The sequence below is a fragment of the Hypomesus nipponensis genome, chromosome 10 (genome assembly GCF_054491055.1).
Source record: "Hypomesus nipponensis isolate SF chromosome 10, ASM5449105v1, whole genome shotgun sequence".
Classification (NCBI taxonomy): domain Eukaryota; kingdom Metazoa; phylum Chordata; class Actinopteri; order Osmeriformes; family Osmeridae; genus Hypomesus; species Hypomesus nipponensis.
In genome coordinates this window covers 12,697,599-12,720,687 of record NC_140370.1, presented here as the reverse complement: position 1 = coordinate 12,720,687, position 23,089 = coordinate 12,697,599, and the positions used below count along the sequence as shown (strand labels likewise).

At 42.1% G+C, this 23,089-nt stretch overlaps 2 protein-coding genes across 2 annotated transcripts; one reads left to right on the top strand and one right to left on the bottom strand.

The window, feature by feature from the left end:
* Window positions 1-350: 350 nt before the first annotated feature.
* On the bottom strand, window positions 351-3,385 carry pi15b (peptidase inhibitor 15b). Its single transcript, XM_084707847.1, has 6 exons — window positions 3,299-3,385; window positions 2,787-3,064; window positions 2,302-2,420; window positions 1,817-1,949; window positions 1,451-1,566; window positions 351-1,219 (listed from the first exon to the last, which is right to left on the bottom strand). Exons 2-6 carry the CDS (start codon window positions 3,042-3,044, stop codon window positions 1,084-1,086), a joined length of 762 nt encoding a protein of 253 aa, XP_084563973.1. The 5' UTR covers window positions 3,045-3,064; window positions 3,299-3,385; the 3' UTR covers window positions 351-1,083.
* A 6,484-nt stretch (window positions 3,386-9,869) lies between these two features.
* Window positions 9,870-19,299, top strand: jph1b (junctophilin 1b). The gene is made up of 6 exons (XM_084707967.1): window positions 9,870-10,516; window positions 12,326-13,088; window positions 15,312-15,430; window positions 16,603-17,300; window positions 17,478-17,574; window positions 17,778-19,299. Exons 1-5 carry the CDS (start codon window positions 10,138-10,140, stop codon window positions 17,556-17,558), a joined length of 2,040 nt encoding a protein of 679 aa, XP_084564093.1. The 5' UTR covers window positions 9,870-10,137; the 3' UTR covers window positions 17,559-17,574; window positions 17,778-19,299.
* Window positions 19,300-23,089: the final 3,790 nt, after the last annotated feature.

The following is a 23,089-nucleotide window of genomic DNA, read 5'->3' as shown; positions in this document are numbered from 1 at the left end:
GAAGCAATAAGGGCATAAGTAATGCTAAAGCATCTTCAGTTAAGCTGACTAACAACATTTGTGTTGTCTAACAGAGTCTGAAGGAATCACCCCACGTGACCATAACATGTCAATTCAGGTAGAATGAAAGTTGAGGCCTTGCGGATCACTTGTCAGTCCTGGAGCAATGGAGGTTGCTGTGCAACGCTGTTCCATAATGATTTCCAACCTACTGCACTGTCAGTAATCAGACTTCCCAGAGGAATAGGGCTTTCTGAAAGTATTAATGGGACAAGCAGACTCCTGCTTAAAATGCTTTTACAATACCATAAGTAAGTATCAGGTACCAGGCACCTTTAATAATCATCATTTACAATTCTAAACCTACCACCAGCAAAGTGATTTGGTATATATCTCCCCCTGCTGTTTAATTTCAGTGACTACATCTGGGCGACAAGTCATGTTTATTACAGTTCATAGCATGTGTTATGAAAATCGACATAAACAATTAACAGGTATTTCATTTAGAAATCATTGGTGGAAACAAAAACATCTAGAATTCTGAGTCTTGAACTGAACTGCAGCGGGTATAAAAACATTTTCTGGAAGACAAAAATAAAGTAAACCATTGCATTGAGATTGAACTCGACAGATCACTATTGCAATGTTGACATAAACCTTTGACAGTAGTTTTAACCATGCAAGCACCATAATATAACTTATATATAGCTTATAACAACCTTAATATTAATTGTTGAAGTAAATCATGTTTGTTGATTGTTCAGCACCTTTGTGAATCCATGCTCCCTTCCTGTCCTCCTATGGCCAGAAGCTTGACCACTGTAGACCTACTTGTTGTGCTACAAAATGCCATTCACAAGATGACTTACACTACAGACATAGTAGACGATCAATGCATTTGACCATCAATATGATGGTAAGACTTTAAAAAAAAGTTGTATGCTACAACATGGCAAGTATTATTTTTAACATACGTTCTGAATTGTATTGAAAGTATAGTACAGCTATAACAAGTACATGCTTCATCGAATACAATAATGATAAGGATAGCCCAACAACTCATGTTGTTCACACATGGTTGGTTTACTTGAACCAGTACATGTAGTTGGACTGGACTCCAGGGTAGCACATGTTGTTGCTACAGGACCCTCCGTAGCTGGGAGGGCACGCGGAGCATGGCACCCCAACAGTGTAGGGGGCGTCACCTATCCAATTACCCCTGGAATACCACAAGTTAAGATGAAATACCACTGAAGGACACTTACATTTCCAACCTCAACTCTATCGTCTAATTTGAAGTTACTGATCGACATCATGCGATATAATTATTATATGACACCGACTATACTGACAAAATGTGAAAGGCTGTTTTCCATTCCAACTATTTACCATACAGATTAACTTCTCCTATTAACAGTCAAAATGAATGTTTAAACGAAATAGGACTTACTTAGGTGAGTAGTTGCATACCAGGTAGGTTGCCTCTCTCCACAAGGCTCCCCACACCATCATGTTGTAGCAAGTCTGGACCGCACAGCCCACTCTGTTTGTACTGGCCCATACCATCTATAGTCACACAGACAGAAAGGCTCCGGCAGGATTAGATGAGCTTAACTTCAGTACAAATCAAGCATGCAAAAAAAGGCCTCGTCTAGTTCAATACATGCATTTTCTGTTTGCAATTTTACTCCACTTCATTCGGATTCATTACTATGACATCAATTGTATGGCAAGTGCATATTGTATGTGCAGTTTTATTCACGTTGGTCAGTTTTTCCAGTTTGTCCTCTGTGGTGCCTGGATGTCCTGGTCTTACCTGAGTGTAGTGAGTGCACATGGGGCCATAGCAGCGCATAGGGCAGCGGGGATTGCAGTCTCTGGGGTAGGGGAACAGATAATCCTTGACCTCATCATACCACGGCTTCACAAGCTGCAAGATGGAGCGGTAGCTGGTGGATACAGAGAAAAATATGAAGGAGTCAGGCGGCTGAGCGGTTAGGGAATCGGGCTAGTAATCAGAAGATTGCTGGATTGATTCCCCGGCCATGCCAATGACGTTGTGTCATTGGGCAAGGCACTTCACCCTACTTGGGGAATGTCCCTGAACTTACTGAGAGTCGCTCTGGATAAGTCTGCTATATGTAAAAACACAGATCTAAGTGAATTACTTTGATCAATTTATCAAATATATGTGTTTGTGATAGACTTAATCCTAAAGCTAATGAAAAATATTAAAAATGTTCCATGTTCTCACCACTGTTAACACATTCCCCAGGTCCATGCAGGTGTTGGAGTACCTACCCTCCAGTTCTGACTGACAGGTTCTGGCCGTAAAACCTCAGCAGGTAGGGTGGTCCGTGTTCCCACAGACAGGTAGCTCCCCAGGCCTCTGCAGTCCGGGCCAGACCATCGTCCCACAACTACAGGGGTGGCAGACAGACTGTTGGGTGACTATGATTCCCTGATACATGACATTGCACATTTTTATATACATAGGCTATATTTGTCGTTTGATATCTCCCTCAAATACAGAAACGAAAACCACAACACAATAAATTAAGAATACTTAAAATATCACTGAGCCGCATGCAATATCCAATTTCCTCAGCAGAGGGCAGTATGGCACTGAACAAGAAGGCAACAAAGTTTGATTGCAATTAATTCTCCTTTTCAGTCTTATTATAAAAAAATACAAAAACAATCAACTAAATTAACTCTTCAAAAGCAACCACACAGCCTAATGTGTAAAACACAAAGCGTAAAACTTTTGAATTTTAGAAACGTACCATGTATTCCATATTTGCGGCAGGTGGAAAGACGCTCGCGCGCACTTGATTGTGATAGTCGAGAATGGCTACCATATCATACTGAGAAATGTAACGCTTCCTTCTGGATTTAGGAATGATCGGAGAGACTGACTGATTTAGGGTGGATTTCACGTCAGATAGATTGCCCGCTGCCGTGTAATCTGTCGAGTTGACGATAAATCCACTTGTTACATTGAACAGAAGGACCAGGTTGATCAAAACGTTGATCCCTCTCATACTTCTTGTGTTTAGTCGTGCTGAGAAAATCCCAGAAAAGGAAAATAAATTGCAGTTGGGTTTAAATACAATATAAACCTGTTCTGGTTTTTAAAGATAAACTACCCTACATTACCCTACTGTAAACTATGACAAAATGATCACGAAATAACACGTTACTACTTTAACTTAAAACCAAAGGTTATTGTTGTTAGCCTAATCGAAAGACATATAGAAAGATTGTCAAAACAATCATATTTCAGTTATTTTCTTACCTTAGAAATGACATAGAAGTGAACTGTACCAGTCGAGCTGATTCTATTATCAAGCTGTGCCAGTTCGACCAATGAACAGCGTCATTCTCTCAAATGGACTGAGGTTTTATATCGCCGTCCAAAGCTGATGTTTGAAGCTGTGAACTGTGTGAGTCCTTGAATAAAAACTGTTAGTTGTAATCTGCAACACAATTATGTGACCTTGATGTTAATTTGTTCTAATGATGTTTATAAAGACAGGTGGGAGAGCCAAGGAAGCAGGTATGCTTCAACACCACTGCGCAGTCAGCATCCCAGAAATCAATCACCTCACTCTTGTAGGCTATTCATCACATAATGATTTTTATTGACATTAGAAGGGGATCCTCCCAAAGTTTTCCTTTGGATCTCAGATCACCATTGACATGCCTTGGATTGTTAAACGTGTTTGGTGTAAAGATAAACATAATCAGTGTCATACCAACTGACTGGAAGTCAATCCGATTTTCCAACCATTGCGCAACAATCCTTGTTAGTTACTTGAGCAGAATATGGGTTCCATTTGGCGTATTGTCAGTTTAATTACAGCTTTTATTTGTTTAGTGTCAGATTCAGTTAGGGTCAGCAGTTTCCCCCCTGTGAAAATAGCCTTGCCAAGCAAGAAAAAAACAAAGCTGGTCTTAATTTTCTTGACAGGTTGGACATGAAATATAGTGTGACTATCTTTTTTACCCTTTTTTACCCTTTTTTCACAGTCTTGTTTTTCATCCGCTGTATTGTACTCTACTCTGGATACTACAATTGATGATAACAATGGACCCATAGCCTGCTCTGATTTGATATAAGGCTGTATGTTTAGGAACAAAGACAACTGATATGTGTAATGCAACCTTTGACAATTTTAGTAATGAAGATAAATGTTCAAATTAAAGACAAGAGATCATATACTTAAATGTTTGCTTTGCTGGCAAAAAAAAGAGAAATATGCTGAACATCTGTTAGAATAGCATGGGAACCTACTGTAATCTCCCTTTGTCTGGGTGGTGGAGTAGATTAATGCTGCCAGATATGTGGGTAGCAGCCATTGATGATTACATCACTTCCTCAACCGGAACAGAGTGGTAACCAGCCATTTCAGCTAACATCCTGGTGTCAGGCAGTCCTGTCCACTCTATGGCTCATTATCTGGAGGCCAACCAAAGGTGCACTGTACAGCTCAGACTCTTTGTTGAAACTTTGAAATGCCATGCTGTTGGATGTATGTCTTCAAGTTAGCTGGGAACATAAGAGAGAATCACCTGCCACAAATATGGTGCTTGCTTAACCAAGGCTAAGAATCTGTTGCCCACATTTACCATATATTCACCACCTATGTACCTCTGGGGCCTTTACACTGTTGTCTACTATTGTACATGCTGAACTAAGCCAAAATGTCTAATGTGTTTGTATAGAGGCATTCAGGGCCTACAATACACAACAGTGGGGGTGAAAACTCCTTTTTTTACTTAAGTGGTTGCAAACCACCTCCATTGCACACAGCGGTTCTGGTCAACTGGACCTTATTGGAGTTCTGCAATTATAGAACTCTCACATCGACTGCCTTTTAAAAGTTAAAGTACCCTCTTCTGTGCCTGCTGGAACACATCTGCACTCCGCCCTGTCATATTCGAACATACTGGCACGGGTCAGGCCTTAAAGAAACCCAGTTTGACTTGACCACCTTTAGACACTGCAATGCAAAACTGCTGAATCCTGTTAAACCACCAAACACATAAATGACCAAAACAGGCATTGGTATTTTTACCCAGTTGGCTAGTTTAGGCAAATACTCATAAATGTCCACAGTGATCGCTACCTCAAAAGCCTTCTGTTTCAGCCTTCTCCATACAGTACATAAATTATAAATCCAAACCTTAACTCTAAGGTCTAAATTTGAAATATGCGTTCTAGGTAAAATTAGTTCTAGGTAGTAGGACGCACGGTTTGAGCTAGGAAGTATTAAGTGAAGTGAGTGAAGTGGTTGTTTCTGGATGAGGCCTGACAGATTTGAACAAGTGGCACCATCCCATCTCTCTGCCACAGCTGGGACAGGGGACTGGGGGAGGCTGATTTATCATCTGTCCTGGCCAACAGAAACAGTCTAGCTAAGCCAACAGTATTTCTCTGTGGATTTTAAGGCTTCATTTGGCTGTTTTTGTTAGCATCAAGCTGCCTTACCACTAGCTTTACTGGGTAAAGTGCATCCAAAAGGCAGTTTTTTCTCAATCTAGGAATAATGTGTGTAAACAAATAGGTTACATTGTTTCCCATTGTTAGCATTAAGATAAACCCATAATCATTTTATTGTAGAAAGTAATCAGTTAATAATTCTGCTTATCAGTTCATTATGGTTTCATCTCAATTAGAATACTAAATAAACAGTACTTTAACTACTTTTAATACTGACAGTTGACCCACACTTGGCCTCCTCAGATAGTTGGGACTTCGCAGGCCATGGAGGTTTGCTGGCTGACGACCAGAAATAATGACCATGAGAATGATGTTTTCTGAGATCTGCATGTGCCTGGTCTTAGCTCAGACCCCACACTGCCATGGCCAATTGGTTGTTTGGAAAGGTGGAGAGACTTCCCTCTATTGGCTCTCACACCCAAGACCTGTTTGCCTGATTGGTCCTTCTGCTTCCAGATGCATCCTTGTGTAAATAAACCTTAAGAGTACATTTTATTTATATATGCTCTAGCCCATCTCTGTTTGTAACAAAATAGTTCCCAACATGCATGGCTACACCTACTAGGAAAAGAAAACTGTGCTCCTTGGGTAAAGTTGTCAAGACAACTTACAAGAGCATATGTAACAACAACTGATTCTTCTTCCCAACATATATGTTTAATTTTCATGGATTGTGGTCACATTAAGCAAATATCAATATGTTATCATACAATATACTTCACATCATCATGCAGGGTCATACTGGATGCTATCAGTCCATGTGGTTGATTGTATATCCTAGCATAACATGTGAACAAACAGGTGTGGGTCCTGTGGTAACTGTGAGAATATTTTCAGCGTACAGCCATGGACGGCTGGCTGCCACACACAAAGCAACCAAATCTGGGCCAAAACAAACCTCACCAGCTGGTGAATAACACGTTCCAACTGTCATATATCCTTAAAGCGTTGAAGCATGAAAGAGCCAGGGTTCCTCCTCCCTTTTTTGCTGTGTCTCTGCCAAATATGAAAATGCCATCAAGCCAATTACATTATAGTAGCTTGTTTCATCAAAAAGCAAAAAAACATTGTCTACAAGGCAGGAGAACTTTTCTTGTGATTTCCTGTTTTGATCCCGAGCCCAAGGATGAAGCAACGGCAGATCTTGATTTGGGGCTGGAAAAACAGAGAGCGTACAATAAAATAATGAATCTGCTCCTTAGTGATTGCCAATTAGTTAACAATTGGCAGCGAGTTGAAAAAAAATGTAACTCCAACTGCCCTACCCTTCATTGCACATCCAAAGTCCTCTGATCTTTCAGTAGTTGCTGAGAATGTGCAAATTCACGTTTACATATAAGTTTACATATAAGTTACATTTACAGTACTTGTGCCAGTTTTGTGTGGCAATGAGAATAGATTGATAGTTATTTTGGTATAAAGCTTATTTGGGATTGTTGTTTTGGTTCCTGGTCCCTCAAACCTTGAGCTCTGCAGTCTCTGTGATAGTGGAGTGGACTTGATAGCTGTGTGAAAGAAGACAGTCTCTTTATCCTCCACAGACTGCAACACCAGGGGTCTGACGGCTGAACAGTAGAGAATTGGGCTATTAATCAGAAAGTTGCCGGTTCGATTCCTGGCCATGCCATATGACATTGTGTCCTTGGGAAAGGCACTTCACCCTACATGTCCCTGTACTCTGTGTAAATCGCTGTGGATAAGAGCTGAATGATTACATTTAAATGCAGCACCACAACTTGTTGGCATGATTTTCTTATGTCAAGTAGCTTCAATTTTGTTCCTGTGTGACTGAAGACATTCAAAAAGTGTGGTCAGAAAGTGAGTGCTGATCTTTCTTGTGGCATATCATTTCTTTGGACTTTCCAATAGTTTAAATGTGGAACGCTATCATGATCCACTTGCCTGACTGCAAAGACGCTATAAAGAACTTAGCCATCAGAAAACTATGTACAGGAATTGTAAATTTGTCTGTGAGATGAAAAATGACTGTTTCCAACATCAGTTAGGACTGTTTCTGGGCTGTAATTCATCATCCATATCCAGGATATTTTGGCTTGATCATCCTTTACACAAAACCAGTCTAAATGCCAAGCCAGAAATTTGGAAGAAGGTAACAAATTCAGACCATTCAAGGACTGAAAGAAAGAAAAAGCCACAAAAAGCCATTTGATTTCTCATCTTTGACATTTGATTTGTAAAAGGTTTTCATTTGTGGGGCACGCTGTGTGTGTGTACCACTACAGTAAACTGCAGCATTTCAACTATACTTCTTAGCTCAAGATGTGGTGAACCACCAAAAGACTAAAAATGTTCAGAAAAGGATATGTTCTATTTCTGGAATTATGGATTGAACTCAAACCACATTTTTCATTTAGCTCCCTAAAATAGGTTATTGGAAATACAATCCTCAGTCTATAGGTAATTGTGCTGAGTTTAGAAAGGATTCTCAAAGCACACACCAGCTGGTCTATTATTTTATTTTATTGTCAAACTGCATTGAATCTTGCTACAAATATAGCCTAAACACTGAGAAATGTGTAGGTTGAAATGTTTGGAGGTATACTCATGTTTTTTTTTTAAATCTTAGCTGAATATGTGTTCAGTATGCTATGCATCCAGAAAGAGAAGGGATTTTTAGTACCATATATAGAGAAATATTCAGATAGTCCTTGGAGGCAGGTGCTGCACATATTCTGTATTTCTTCAAGTGTGCCTTTTTCATTACTGATTTAATAACTGCAATATGTTGCATTTCATCTTACTTAGTAAGGTAATGCAGTGCATTTCTATCACCAACAATCCTCACGTGTCATGAGAACATAATAGTAATGGTGGACAGTCCTGTCTGTGCAGATGACAGATGACAAAGTAAGTTAAGGAAAAGGATATTTAGATAATAACAGTACAGTACTATACCCTTCATGGCCAATTGTGGTATGTGTGAGTGTGGTGTGTGTGTGTGTGCATGTGTGTGTTTGTGTGTGTGTGTTAAGCTTCAACAATAACTGCCTGAACAACAACATGTGACATAATGGCAAAAACTCAATTGCTCCCCCCCCCACACACACACACCGCAACTGAAATCAGTGTTTCTATAAAAGTAGATGATGTAATTCACTTTTGTTGACTTTAGCTGATACATGAGGACCGATAAGAAACCATGCCAAAGCAAGAACCCCCCTTTGTAACAACTGTGGACAAATATGAATACAGTGACTGATGATTTTACTTCCAAAGTCAAACAGTTTGGTATAATGAAATTGTACCCATTATTTTAAGGAAAAAATTTCCTTGTGTGTTATTAAACGTTTTCTTTCAATGTTGGTATAGTTCCATTAATAGTTGGGGTAATTGATTGCACTTCCCTCAAACAGAACAGTACTAGCTATTTATCCTTCAAACAGAACAGTATTAGTTCCTTTTCATAACAAGTATTATACTGAGTTCCGACCAATTAATTTGATTGGACAATCACCCCCCTTAACAGGTGTTCTAATTATAGTTCAACTGTACCTGTCTAACTGAGAGGTTTAGGATTATACTGTTTATTGTGTGTTAAGGTGCAGAGCATTGGAGCAATAAGCAACATGGCACTCATCCGAATAAAGGAATTCATTTACTTGGTGGGATCCTCTGACTGTTCTGCAGAGTATGCACTGTACCATTAGTGTGTGGGAATCAAGTTATAGGTTTCTCAATCCTAAAACAAGAGCTTACATTCAATATTAGGTAATTGCACTAGTTAGGGTACACTGACACCCTGTGGTACTTGAAGATCCATTATGAGTTATGTGCCTCTGATGCCTTTCTATTTTGTGCCAGTAGATGTCACTCTTGTTTCATCATCATCACTGCACATTTCTATCATCCCAGTCCAGGATGTGCAGATAAATAGGCCTCATTCTTCAGGCCCAATAGAATCAATAGAAATAGAACATTCTTAATTCATTTAAAGATATTTTGTATAATTATTTTAACCAAATGTCTTACAGTCTATACCAATTATTCTAAAGGTTTGGCATAGCCTTCCATAATCTGCCAATTTCTAAAAACGGTTTAAAAATAAATGAAACAAACCTGCTTTACTGTTGTGAACTGTATAGTTTGATGAGTGACCTAGTAAAGTCGTTTTTTTCCAATCGACATGGTTGTGACTGAGTACAATTTTCCACTGATCACAGTAGCGTATTTTGATATTATAGCCTGCACATACACACGCCCACGTAGATTTATCTTTATTTTTCGGTCTCTTTTTCTTCTTTGCAACCTTCGAGAGAGAGAGAGAGAGAGAGAGAGAGAGAGGGGGGGGGAGAGAGAGAGAGAGAGAGAGAGAGAGAGAGAGAGACGTCTGGAGATTGGAAGTACAGTACAGAGAGTGAGCGAGTCATAAAATTCACCAGGAGCAGTTCTGGCACGGTGGCACCGCTCTCTCACCCTCCCACGTAGCCTACCGCTTGAGCCGACAAACACAAATGCCCACAGTGGCAATCATTAATCGCCTCGGAACTTCGACTTACTGTCCCCTGGATTCTCACTTCAACACCCTCCTTTATATTTTAAAACCCGTTCTGGACTCTCGAGGGACCGCGCAACATTGGGCTTTGCTCTCCCCATATACCCTCATTTTCTGAATGACGGGCGGACGGTTCGATTTTGACGATGGTGGCACATATTGCGGTGGTTGGGAGGATGGGAAAGCCCACGGACATGGCATCTGCACCGGGCCTAAAGGCCAGGGTGAGTACTCCGGATCCTGGTCAAACGGCTTTGAGGTAGTTGGTGTTTACACCTGGCCCAGCGGCAACGTCTACCAGGGCTATTGGGCGCAGGGGAAACGCCACGGACTCGGCGTGGAATCGAAAGGAAGATGGATTTACCGCGGTGAATGGACTCATGGATTTAAAGGCCGATATGGGGTACGTCAAAGCCTCAATACACCGGCCAGATACGACGGGACGTGGAGTAACGGTCTGCAAGATGGATATGGGGTTGAAACATACGGGGATGGAGGTGAGCCTGCAGCAACAGTTTGTGGATACACCCCACATAGTTTTGGATTGTAGCCGAAACAAGTGCTGATTGGCCGTGCAGAGCTAGACTCCCTATACAGTGGTAGCACATCAAATAGTTTAAAGTTCAAATTTATATTTTGGGGGAATAAAAATAATTTTTAACAATGTATCTGTATGGAAGTGTTCCGGAAAATTCACGAACTCAACTCCATTTTGCCTTAGCGAAGTTATATTGATATGTAGGGACTGGTCAGCCGCAACAGCGCCCAACTCTCCCATAGAGGTCACGGCTATAAATAGAAACGTCATCCACTCTAGAAAATCAAAAGGCTTTTTCACCAGCCACAGACATATAGACAAATATCGATTCTCTCTTTCATGGAATTACTGTTCAGTATTGTTAGGGGGAAGTCTTTTTAATGCAGGGTAGTTTGTATTTTTCTACACTGTACGATGTTAACCTAAGACTTTTGAATAACAGGTGGTTTGAAAGTTGTTTTAGGCTCTGCCTAAACACGCCTGTTAGGGCTACAGTTTGATCAAAATTCTTCAAAACCTTTTGAATATGTAGGCTACACGCCAGCACAATTGTATGTTCAAGACAGGGGTTGAATTGACCTATGACTCTTGTGGGGTCCCCTAAAATGGCATCATAACGAATTCTGAAACTATCTTTTCTGTATCTCTTGAATGTTCCGAAATCTTGGAATTTGAACATTTTGAACAAATCAGCGTACCTTATACTCACTCATGGAAATCATACAAACATGCAAGTAGTTTAATGGTGACCCCCCCACCCCAGCTCCTTGTCAGGTTTGGAAAACACTGCATTTTCAATACTGTGATAGTGCTACAAACGCCCAGAATAATTTGGATATATATTTGCGGTTGCCAAGCTATTTGCATCAGATGAGCTTTTAATTGAGCAACATGAACTAAAACTCTCTGCAGTTTAGGTTACTTGTAATTCAGGCCATCTATGAGGAGCACAGTGTACCAAGCCAGAGCTGCCAGGTCAAACCTGGCATCCAGTTCTCACCTGCAGCGTCTCTCTCTCTCTCTCTCTCTCTCTCTCTCTCTCTCTCTCTCTCTCTCTCTCTCTCTCTCTCTCTCTCTCTCTCTCTTTCTCAGGAATATGGTAAAATAAATAACATATTTCAGCACTTCAAAAAAGTATGTTGGGATGACAGAAACCATGTTACTCTGAGTGAAACCTTTGTTAATCTACTTTATGAAATCACCAACTTCAATTTTGAAAGGTTCAGTTAGACCTTTCTGTACCACTATGATCAGTTCACATAGCAAGGTAGGTGGAGTTATGTTTGGCCCAGACTGACAAACTTCCCAATGTCTCAAGTTACTTCCATATTTAAAATAGCACATTCTCCCTCCTCCTGGAGCTATCAGTGAGCTGAGGCAAGCTGAGAGGCACTACTACCTTTTCATACCTAATCTCAAAGGCGCAGGTGCTTTTTATTGCCAAAACTGTACTGCCAAAGTTGTCCTCCATGGATTTAACCAGCATGTCAATATAGAGTTTGGTAGCCTACTGTAGATAAGACTGGCAGTTCCACAGTCATCAAAAAGTTCCGCAATCTAAACTGACAAATTTCCCCTTGGTGCCACCTTGGTACCATTAACAAAACTTCTCTTTATTATTATAGCTATTATAATATCGAGAGGCCCTGGGGAGGGTTCACCTGTGTCTGTGTTTTCATTCATTGATTCGCTTGGTCACTCATCAATTGTTTCACATCAAACATTTGACATGAACTTTCTGCCCCCTTTGTCCTCTCTCTCCTCGCAGGTACATACCAGGGCCAGTGGACAGGTGGCATGCGTCATGGCTACGGCGTGCGCCAGAGCGTTCCATACGGTATGGCCACTGTCATTCGTTCCCCTCTACGAACCTCCCTGGCCTCCCTTCGCTCTGAGCAGAGCAACGGCACCGTGCTCCATGACAACCTCTCTGACAGCCCCGCCGGCACCAGGGGCGGCTTCGTCCTGAACTTCCACTCGGACGGAGAGGGCGGCCCGGAGAAGAAGAAGGGCCTGTTCCGCCGGGGATCCCTGTTCGGCAGCCTGCGACAGCTGCGCAAGTCCGATTCCCGCTCGTCCATCTCCAGCAAGCGCAGCTCGGCGCGCAGCGACGGCGCCATGAGCCGCATCAGCTCCAGCGACGCCAACTCCACCATCAGCTTCGGCGAGGGGGACATGGCGGATGACTACGCCCCGCTGGAGGACAGCGTGGACGCCCTGACCACCGAGTCTTACATGGGCGAGTGGAAGAACGACAAACGCAACGGCTTCGGGGTTAGCGAGCGCTCCAACGGCATGAAGTACGAGGGGGAGTGGATGAACAACAAGCGCCATGGTTACGGCTGCACCATCTTCCCGGACGGCACCAAGGAAGAGGGGAAGTACAAAAACAATGTGCTGGCCAGAGGTATCAGGAAGCAGCTCATTCCTCTAAGGAACACCAAAACCAAACAGAAGGTGGACCGGGCCGTGGAAGGAGCCATCCGTGCTGCAGCCATTGCCAGGACAAAAGTAGAGATCGCTACGTCAAGGTAACCAAGTTTCTATTCACAGGGCCAGTCCCAGTAAATGGTCTCTAATGTTGTGTCCTGATCAGCATGACTTCTCTTATATGGATCTCTATGGTCTGGGGATTGGAAAGGTATCAGTAATGTGTCATCTATCCTAACAAGGCAATCAGAGTGGAAGATGGACCTGTTACACTTCTTAGACTAGTCAGACCAGCTCAGATCTCGACACGTCCTCAGAGGAGGGGACGTGGGGTGGCCCAACTCAATTCCCTAGTTTGGGTTCTCACCACCTAGACACCTGTGCAGTGTGGACTAGATGGCTGTAAGAAAAAGTGTAGAAATCAGAGGATAAGGGCTATGAAACCCAGCTAAGGTGCACTCCGTGTACCCAAGTATATGTTGGGTAGGGGATGTGGGGACATGGATGAGGTGGGGTGAGGGAGTGATGATTAGGAGTTGTCAGGTTTTGACCCAGACTACACCTGTGCAGTAATGCTTATGTTGTAACATTCTTATCTATGATAATGTCCTGTGAACAATTCTAAGTTATATTTTTAAAACATTATGACTTACTTTAAGCTTACTGTTCAGTGTGCAGTGATGTATCATCTTCTCTCCCAAAGTTATTTAAACCACTTCCTCTCAACACAATCTTTTCAATAAGAAATAAAAAACAATTAACAACAATTTATGGCCAGACAGTCAGCTCAGTGGTTTATGGTTGGTCTCTCACATGTATGTCAGACCTGAGCTATACTGTGGACTATGAATCACATTTATTTAAGATCTGAGGTAAGACCTAAATAAAGTCATTCACACAGGCCCCTTTAATCACTCCTGTGTTTACAATAGATGTTCCTATCCTAGCCACTCAGGGTATTTGCTTTCAGCACTATGTAGAGCAATAACGTTGATTAATTGAGCTATGTCTTTAACAATACATACTCACAAAGTGATATATGTCTAACAGCATATAAAACTTTCACCTGTCTGTTTACGAAAGGTTAAACTGCATCCCTTGACGACAACATAGATTTCCTTGCCATTCGTCTCAGTGCTGTCTTCTCTCATGAAAAACACTAATTAGCATGTTCTTTACCCAAGATTAATCTGGCTCATAAATTTTTATGAGGTCTGTTATTAAGTACTAGCCCTAGACTTGTCTCATCACCGCGACAACGCATGGTGTCATGAAACAGTAATACATCTCTGAGTGGAGTGTGAGAATGTGTCGAACTGCTCTGTCTTTGAAGGCTGTTATGTGGTGCCACAGTTGATCTGCATGGTAAGAGCATAGGAACGTGTGGAGGGGTCTCGGCCTGCGTCACTTTCCCCTCATCTGGGTGGAAGCCCGAGGGAGGGAGGGAGGGAGGGAGGGAGGGAGGGAGGGAGGGAGGGAGGGAGGGAGGGAGGGAGGGAGGGAGGGAGGGAGGGAGGGAGGGAGGGAGGGAGGGAGGGAGGGAGGGAGGGAGGGAAGGAAGGAAGGAGGGAGGGAGGGAGGGAGGGAGGGAGGGGCGATGACGGAGGGTGAAGGCTGAGTAGAGCAGTTGTGATAGAGTGGGTGAGAGACAGACAGAGAGAAGAGTACAGAGAGTAACAGACTGGGAGAGTAAAAGAAAAGGGAGGGGTAGATTAAAAAGAGAGGGTGAAGTGTGTGTGTGTGTGTGTGTGTGTGTCTATGTCAGCAGTGGGCCCTGCCTAAATAAGGCCAGGCAGGACTGGACTCAACAGCTGACAGGAATACTGCCTGGCTGGCAGTGGTTGTAGCTAGCCTAGCCTAGCCTAAGCAGCTGATACGGTAGCATATCATCTGCGGTATGACTCAGGCAGTCTTGAACCCGGGTCATTTGTTTATGAATCGAGAAGGTTCTGAGGAAAGGAAGTTTATTTTATGGCAATTTGAATGTATTGAATCTAAACAAATGGTTTTAACTAGACAGCGAAGAGCTAAGTGGGTTGTCTTTAGCTTCTAAATGGCTTCTGTGACACCAGGATCATATCTACTTTATGTAGAAAAGAAGATAGTAAAATAGTTTTTCTTGGAGCAGAAGGTTGTGTGTCTGCTTGCAGACTTGGACTCCTGTATGAACAATGTGTAAACGTTGCTTTTGGCATAATTGTGGTATGTCGTTCAAATCGATATTGCATTGTGAAATGAATTGTAAAATTGAAAACCCCTTCTTTTTCAAAAGGGTTATAAATCCACACATGGTCCTGATGCAGTTAAATCCCTGTGTGTTCCAGGACAGCCCACGCCCGGGCCAAAGGAGAAGCAGCAGACCAGGCCGCTCAGTCAGCCAGCCAGGACTCTGACATCGCCAGGGTCGTGGCCAGGGAGCTGTCCCCTGGCTTCCACCAGCCAGGTAAACCATCCATCCAGTCACAGAAACAACCCTCACTATACGTGATTGTATACTGGACACACCTTCGCCATACTGTGTTTTTTTTATGCTGTAGAAGAATCCCCAGGTTTCCATGAACTTTGTACAGGACTGCACGTTGATTCCTTCCAGTCGCTTTTCAAAGCATTGTCACTTTAGCCACATCAATTCAATGGGACATAGTTCTATGATGATGTAACCAAGCAACTGATCCACAGCTTTTCTTAGCCAGGAAAACATAAATAAGCCTTGACACCGCAATATCTGCTCTCCAGTTTCAGTAACTGTTCCACAATACACAAATGTTCCACCATACCCAAACTGCCAGGATGTTGAACAAAAGAGCTTGGGGCTTAGCAATGTTTACTGCAGAGGGACAGAGATATAAATATACTGTGTGAAGGGCTGTGCAGAATTTGTCTTCTAATCTAAACTAGTTTACAGACCTCAGACCACTACGAATATGACCACCTCCTCCATGCACCCCTCTTTGTAATCCTCATCCAAGTTTCTGTGTGTCTGGGTTCTGTGTTTCCACATTGTGTCTGTGAAAGAACCATGAATATACAACATCTTAATGCAAATGAATGTATTAGAGGATGAATATAATTACCATAAATTAGATACTTCCTTGTCTGCACAGAGACAGACAGAATGAGGGAGTGAGGGTGTGAGAGAAAGAGAAGAAATGGATAGAAAGAGTGAGAGAGATAAGAGATGAAAGAGGTCTAAGTTTTTAAAACAAGATGGCTCTCCTCAGCATAGCTGTACAGGCGGGTGGGCTTAGCTGGGTGTCAACAGGCGGACATTCAGGCCTGGCCCTCATCAGTGTTCAGGAGTATGTAGAGTATGCCTGGAACCTTTTACAGGGAACTATAAACCAACTGGGCCCACTCTGAAACTCCATTAAGGAACAAATACCTCATCTGTGAACTCATGGCTGCGGAGCCAGCATGCTAACCATGAGCAAAGTGACACGGAATAAAGTAGAATTATGACTGTCCAGTCCAGTTAAGCAAAATGATATTGGGGGTTGTGCAAGTGTATGTAGCTCAATTGAGGGTTTAGTGAATTTGTTTCAAATATAGCGACTGTGTGAGGGTTGAGAAGTCAACTTAATTTGAATCATTGTGGAATTCCCTTCTATTTTCCAGGCCCTGACTACATAAAGCAGAGGTTCAATGAACCGATTGAGATCAGAGAGGTCCCGGAGGAGAAGAAGGAGAAGTCTCCCACAGGAAGCCCCCACTTCTACCGTAAAGGGACCACTCCGACCCAGACCCCCACTGAGAGTCCCTCCCAGAGCCCCGCCCCCACGCCCCCCCCCTCGCCCCCCGCTGTCAAGAAGAGCTTCTTTAGCAGCAAAATCACCGCAAAGCTTTCTGGGAAAGAGAACAAGACCCCCGTTGTGGAGACCCAGGCTGCCGGCCTCACCAAGGCTGCCTCCAAGACTTCCCTCAAACAGGAAGTGGAAATGCCTCAACCCAAACCGTTCAAGTCGGTAGAGCCCGCTGTCGCCAACGCTACCACCAGCCCTGGCAACGGTCAGCTGCACACCCAGTACCATGGTTACTACGTGAAGGCTGATGTCAAAATTCCACCTCCGGATGAGCCTATAGGTGTTGATGAGGGGCTTCAACTCACAGCATCCGACCTTGCTCGCATGCCCCCACCAGCCAAGCTGTACCGCACCCCAACACCAAAACCTGCAACGCCAAAGCCGCCTGCTGTGGTCAAAGAGAATAAACCGGAGCCCAAACTAAAAAAACAGGATTCGCACAAGCCAAAGAGTCTAGCAGAAACCAAGAAGGCCAGCATGGAAATCAGCTCAGATACCATAGAGGAAGAGTCAGTAAGTAGACGCACTAGAAGGGAAAGAATGGGGTAGCAGCCAGTGCCCTTTCAAAGCACTGGATCATTTGGGTAGGATGTTAAGGGTGTGGTGGTAACCTAATGTCAATCTAATCGTTTGTTAAACATTGTCCTGCATTATTTCCCCCTCTCCTACTTTGCTCTATCTCTTTCACAGGGTCCTAACTCAATTCTGGTTGTCCTGGTTATGCTGTTGAATATTGGTTTAGCAATAATATTTGTCCATTTTCTGACCTGACAAAGTCTCAACTCAGGTAAGAAAGTTCAACTTCCTGTTGCACATTATTATGATCCATTAGAACCACAATTGAGTCAAAGTGTAAATATGTACGTAGGTATTTATCAAGTGTAAATAGATACAGTATGTATTAATATATATATATATATATACACTATACACCTGGATGTGATTCAACACAACAATCTAACCTTCTAACCTCCTGTTTTGACCCTCTAGTGAACTCATCCAAACTAGCGGCCTAGGCCCCCTAACTCTCTGCAGTTGCGTCAATGGCCTTTAAAAATGGCGCCGAGTCAGATACACACACACAGGCAAACGGAGGACTTGAAATAGAGTGAAACATGGGGAGAGAAAGATGAGACCTGGACCGCCGGGCCCGAGGCCGCCCAGATTCGCTGGCGATGATTTGTGACCCGTCCCAGGTTCTGTGAAACCTGAAGCAAGCAGTGAAAGGGGGAGAGAGAGAGAGAGAAAAAAAAAGGAAATTTGCTGATACAAGCTGTAACCAGTGTAACCTGCATTGCCACTCCATCTGCCTCGAAGGATGTGTGTGTGTGTATGTGTGTCTGCAGGGGGGTGTCAGGGTGTTGTCTTGGAAGGGTGTTGGAAGGGAGGAAGGGGGGTTCCGGGTTGGGGGAGGACTTGACTGGATATGTTCGGAGATGCACTTTTAGTTGACGGAAGCCGACAGCTGCCTTACTATTTTACCATCTGACGTGTTTGAGGGGGAGATGTGCCAAATGCTGCCAGGGGATAAAAGTGTCTCAGTGGTCTCTACTGCTCCTGGGAGTGGGTCTGTCTGTCTGTCTGTCCGTATGTCCATCCATCTCAGTGTTCACTCTAACACTCGCTAGAAATCAAACCGTACACTCTGTGGCAGTGGTAGCCAGCAGTCTTACAGCCATAAAGCCACTGCTACAGCCTTGTCTGGTGTCCTTACATCCACAATATGATCCTAGAGCATGGGGCAGAGTCAGTGGGATATTGTTTTGTGATACCGTGTCTGTTGATAACTGTTTTATTTTTTCTTTGTTTACCAATATTGGATTTCATGGGGGCGTTTCATTTTGTTAATTTATTTATTCAAAGTCAGTGACATCTATTGCACTGACTTGTTCATTAAAATCCCAAAGGAATTTCAACCGAGCCTTTGTTTCACAAAGCAGTTCTTATGCAGAAAAAATGTTCAATTTAATGTGTGGAAAGATCAAAAGAAACAAACAATATCTTAAGTAATTTGAAAGTGTGTTTTCATTGCAATTACCATTAAATTACGGATTGAAATTACTGTTTGCAAAAGAAGGATCTCAGAACTATAGAGAAATAGTTCATATTTTACAACAACTCAAACATGAATTTGGAATACCATTGTTTGGATGGTGTTAAAGAAAAAGTTCACACTGTACGTATAAAATAAACATCTGAGAAGATAACATTTTAATTATTTCATTATCGGTGTTGAAAAGATTATTAATAATTATAGTGTTCCAACAACAAAGATCACTGTAGGTGATAGGAAAAATCATATTGCACCAATTATAACTGATGTATGTATATACATTTTATAGAAAATCCATGAAGAAATTGGGACACCCTCACAATCACATTCAGTTGTCATGTTACAAACAATGTTCATAGTGGTGTGCAAATGTATCTTGACTGTTTTTTTTTATAAAGGCTCAGTGGATACTGCAATAATGAATCACTGAATAAAATGGATGTCTTGAAAAAATGCAAAGATTTGCTGTTACATTTCTGGAAATATGGCATACTATGATTTGTATTTATAGTCCCGTTTCAACAAATTAAATAGAGCTAGAAATACAGTACTGTAATGCATTCAGTTGTGTTTGATTCAGACATGAGAATGTCAATTGAATATGTCTTCTGTATGGTACTCATAGGAAACTGTTTAAATTCCCCATTTCAGAAATTGACCTATTTTGTGCATGCTAGGATGTGAATGTTACTTACATTTCTTGGATTTTGTTATTATCTTAAGCATTCAGTGAGGTATCATTGATTTGGAAGAAACCAGCAGCTCCTCCCCACCCCCCAGACTCAACAGAATGACCTCACACTAACATGCATGCTCTGAAGAAGTTGGTGTTTCAACATCTGCAATAACCTCCTGCTTGAGTGTTAAATACGTTCAGGTACATACAACTGCATGTTCAGGTGGATGCCTGTATGGACTTAAACATGTTCCAGTTTACTGGACGGAAGAACCATCGTCTTAATTATTATTTATTAATTATTATTATTATTAGGTCTGTTTGCTGTATTATCTCTATGACCAGTTTTGTGCCTATAGTCAAGCATGTTCAGTTTATTAGAGTTTGGATTTATTTATTAATCATTATGTGCCATTAAAATCAGAATATATAGTGCATTGTATAGAGAGTGTAATATTTAGGATGTAGAATATAACTGTTGACAGTTTGATTAAAATAAAAATGGTAGAAAGAGTAATATTTTCAATGGGAGAAAGATAAAGTATAGGTTTCAGTAATGTGCCAGTATAGACAGAGGGCACAACTTTGTGGAAACATTGTTTTGACATTGTACTGGTGGAGTGATGATGTGAAGGTGTTTTACAGACAGTGTGGTCTGACTGCCTCAGTGTGTGAGATGAGATTGGATGAGAAGAAAGAAAGAAAGAAAGCATCTTTGGTAGAAAAACCAATGCAGTGAGGTTTTCTGAATGTTGATATCTTGATGCGTTTTAATTTAAAAACAGAGAAAGTTGATACATTGAAAGAGCCATGAATGATATAGTTTATCTTAGAGTTTATTTTTCTTGTCTAAACTGTATTTGCACAGCTATGTATAAGGCAATTTTTTACTAGTTGTACCTGACACGCCTTTTACCCTTTTTCAGCCCCAAATGATGAGCTTTTGTTACTTAATGTTTAAATTATAGTGACAGGAATTTTTCTGTATAATTTGTATGTCAATGTACATTGTATACTGTTTCTAGGTCTTTGGGGATTTTTCTAAAATGTTTTAAACTGTGTTTTGGAAAACATCCTGTTGCCAAAATTTGATATCTTGTTTTAATTGGTTTCAACATCAATGTTGTTGACTGTTGCCAAATTTCCAGGAAATATCACAAAAGTTCACCAAATATTGACTTGTTTTGATATTTCCGGTATTTCAGGCCGCATAGGATAATGTATTTTTGGCAGTCGTTTCCCACAAGAAGAATTAAAAAGTGAGTTTACATGAACATGTTTCTGTCCAATTTCCTGCTCTACATTTTCTTTGATCAGTAAGTCCATTGAGATGTCAGATTGTGCATTAAATACATAGTAGTGTCACTTATTAACTTTCCCAGTTTAATGTCCCCTATCTCTACCTCTCTTTTCATTTGATCCTATCTTGAGACGATTCCCACCACGGTTAAATATGTGATTTGTTAAGAGGAAAAGGGGAATTCCCCCAGGCTTAAAATGATCTGCCACAGCGGCAGACCTACTGTTTTATTAGGAGCAGTCTAACCCTGGAGTGTGAAAATTGGCCCTTGTCTCAGAGATAGCTGTGGTGATCCTGAAACCAAAATAGTGACCAACAGCTGCTGTGGCTGGGATAGTGTCACATAAGAAAGCACAGAGAGAGTGAGAGAGAGAGAGAGAGAGAGAGAGAGAGAGAGATAGAGAGAGAGAGAGAGAGAGAGAGAGAGAGAGAGAGAGAGAGAGAGAGAGAGAGAGAGAGAGAGAGAGAGAGAGAGAGAGAGAAATAGTAGAGAGATAGAGAGACCACAGTCTACATGGCTATGGGACCACTACAGGGGAGTGGAATGGAAGGTCACTGACCATAGTTTTTTTTTGTGTCTCCAGAAGGACTATGGGGTTGACAAAAAAGTAGTAATATAGTATAGTATTAGCACTAAAGTCCAGTATACTAGAATGAATGTATAGTATTCTATGGGAACATCAGACCCTGGAAATGTTAATGTATGTGTCGCTGAAAACAGTTCTCAGTGGATCAGGACTATCAGTGATGGACTTGGATGGAGAAAGATAGACTGGAGTGAACTTAGTTCTGCCAAGCTCTCTTTGAGGGATATTTTTGCAAGAATTGCCAAGGTCAAACACTATTCACGATCGCGATATCACGGCAGGCATGAGAATGAGAGACAGCGTCAAACCTCAAACATCTCCCACTACACACACACGCTCCTATTTCACAGGTCATCACTTCTGATGAGTGGAATACCACACTCTTTTCATTCGCTTCTCACCAACCAGACACCAAGGTCCCTGCTTTAAGCTAGCTTCCATTCAATGACCACACAAGTCAGTTCAGTATTCTTACATCTGACTAAAAGCTCATAAACGTACAAGTACATATATCAAATATTTAAAACCCACACCCCAACTGAAAAACAAGAACACATACATTGTGTGTACACTACTTGATTTGAGGTTCTTCCACCTTGATTCGAATGTGAGTCGATCGAACGGGTGTGAGAAAAGGCTCCTTTTCCTAGTACCTATTTGTACACATTTAGGGACTTAAGAGAGAGACTCCTCAATTCACCCTGCCCACCCATACCTTCTGAGCACCCCAACTACCCCTCAGCCCCCACCACGAGTCCCGCCCCTGCCCCCACCCCCTGCCATTAGATCTAGATTGATAGGCCTTCAGGGTCAAAGCTCTGAGGTCGTTCTGCCCGGTGGCACCTGCTCCCCCCTGTCACCAGCGGCAACACACACCCCACAACACACACACACACACAGACAGACAAACAAAGATACCAGACCACAATGTGGTCATCCGTACGTGCCCAGACCAGGGAGGTTTGACTTACCTGCAGCAATCAACACTCAAGATGGCCATCTTGGCTTGAAGCTTCAATATGACAACATCCTTAACACAGCCAAAACCCATTTATTTATAGACCAAAGCATTGTTGCTTGGCCTAAGCACGTCAACTATTGTATATGGATTTATTTGCCAGGGGCTCTCTCTAGCTGAGCTGAGTCTAACAATTAATTAACCTCTTGCCGTGCGGTGCATGGGGCAAATGCAATACTCATCATTAGAAAATGGAAGATACTCCATTCTTTGTGGTAGATGACTCCAACAACTTTGTTGTGAGGTACTTTCATGCGTTTGGTAAGAGGTACATGCATTAGTAATCTGAAGAGACACAACAGATAATATACTGTCGGTTAATTGGGTAAGTGACGACTTTACAGCTGTCATTGTTGACTTTGAATGGATTCATGACCTGCTGTGGATAGATCCACAATTCCCAAGATGACAAGGTACAGTTCTGGAAATGTATTTTAGGGTTCACTCCCAGTCTATCATTCTTTCCTATGTAGTTGGAGAAGAAGAAATAAGATCTGAAGCCTCAGTTCCTCAATGAATGACAATATAGAGCAGCTGGCAATGTGAGATCCCATGAGTAAGGACTGCGTGAGCAAAATGGCAGCATGGATTCTCTCTCCTTCTGTGTGTGTGTGTGTGTCTGCTGGGCTTTCCTCTCTGGACAATCCTCAGTCTGGAAATAAACCCAT

What these genes read in the sequence shown, in the direction of transcription:
- pi15b (XM_084707847.1), bottom strand. Translation starts at nt 3,044, where the DNA reads ATGAGAGGGATCAACGTTTTGATCAACCTGGTCCTTCTGTTCAATGTA. An exon ending in CCGCAAATATGGAATACATG is followed by an intron (nt 2,421 to 2,786) that starts GTACGTTTCTAA and finishes CCACCCCTGTAG; the next exon opens with TTGTGGGACGATGGTCTGGC. An exon ending in TGTGCACTCACTACACTCAG is followed by an intron (nt 1,567 to 1,816) that starts GTAAGACCAGGA and finishes GTGTGACTATAG; the next exon opens with ATGGTATGGGCCAGTACAAA.
- jph1b (XM_084707967.1), top strand. Translation starts at nt 10,138, where the DNA reads ATGACGGGCGGACGGTTCGATTTTGACGATGGTGGCACATATTGCGGT. An exon ending in TGAAACATACGGGGATGGAG is followed by an intron (nt 10,517 to 12,325) that starts GTGAGCCTGCAG and finishes CTCTCCTCGCAG; the next exon opens with GTACATACCAGGGCCAGTGG. An exon ending in ATACCATAGAGGAAGAGTCA is followed by an intron (nt 17,301 to 17,477) that starts GTAAGTAGACGC and finishes TCTCTTTCACAG; the next exon opens with GGTCCTAACTCAATTCTGGT.